General features: G+C 34.7%; 1 protein-coding gene across 1 annotated transcript in view; it reads right to left on the reverse strand.

Moving 5' to 3' along the window:
- Nucleotides 1–370: 370 nt before the first annotated feature.
- LOC103608215 (isoprenoid synthase domain-containing protein-like) overlaps nucleotides 371–824 on the reverse strand; it is a gene marked incomplete at its 3' end in the record, with an annotated part of 25314 nt that continues 24860 nt past the window's right edge. Inside the window, exon 2 of the mRNA XM_008592667.1 lies at nucleotides 371–520. Within this exon, the coding sequence (XP_008590889.1) occupies nucleotides 371–520 (150 nt within the window). The remainder of the gene's footprint in view (nucleotides 521–824) is intronic.

The raw sequence follows: 824 nt of genomic DNA on the forward strand, positions 1-824 counted from the left end.
CTGATATTCAATATCTGTTTACTCAAATATGCAAACAAATGGCAGTAAAATTATATAAGTATACAAGAGTTTCCAAAATAAAAAAACAAACAAAGGTAATTCAGTAACATGAAATATTTGGTATTTTAAAAGAAGCTACTAAAACTTTAATAAACAACATGTCTACTCAGCTATGCAGAAAATTTACCATAGCAGGCCTGTGGCTCTTTCTCTTCTGATCCAACTGTGTATACTTACTACTTCACTGTAATAAATATTAGCCTTTTGATACAGCTATATCCCATGAGTTCTAAAAATTCTCCAAATGTGGAGGTAGTTTGAAGAACCACCGACATAAATAGCAGCTTTTTCAAAAAGCCAGGATTCTTACCTGCTGATAGGCTTCATAGATCACATCAAATAAAAAGGCCTGTGGCATTTCACTTGCTCTGTGTCTGGCACGTTCTAGTGAGTGGTCTAAACAACCATCAGCAGATGGACTGATGACAGTAGATACAAGAGGTCGAATCGCTCCCGCTGCCTGAAGAACAAAAAGGAAAATAGCCCGTTTACTACCCTGCACAGTATTTTAAAGTAAAACTCTAAATTCTGTATCCCACTTTTGAAAGCAGATCTTATCCATACTTTCAACAAGCTGCCTCAAGAAAATATCTGAGCAAGTGTTCATTCGGTTCACAAATCAAATCCTTATTTCACTGGGGGAAAACAATCAATTTCATAGTATTACAGTTCCATATACTAAGAGATGTAATTATTTTTTCATTGTATGTTCAAAATCCTTTTCATCATAGGCCATTGAGGTCAAATACTAAAAAAAGATGCTA

Source organism: Galeopterus variegatus, unplaced genomic scaffold, assembly GCF_000696425.1.
Source record: "Galeopterus variegatus unplaced genomic scaffold, G_variegatus-3.0.2 Scaffold8157, whole genome shotgun sequence".
Classification (NCBI taxonomy): domain Eukaryota; kingdom Metazoa; phylum Chordata; class Mammalia; order Dermoptera; family Cynocephalidae; genus Galeopterus; species Galeopterus variegatus.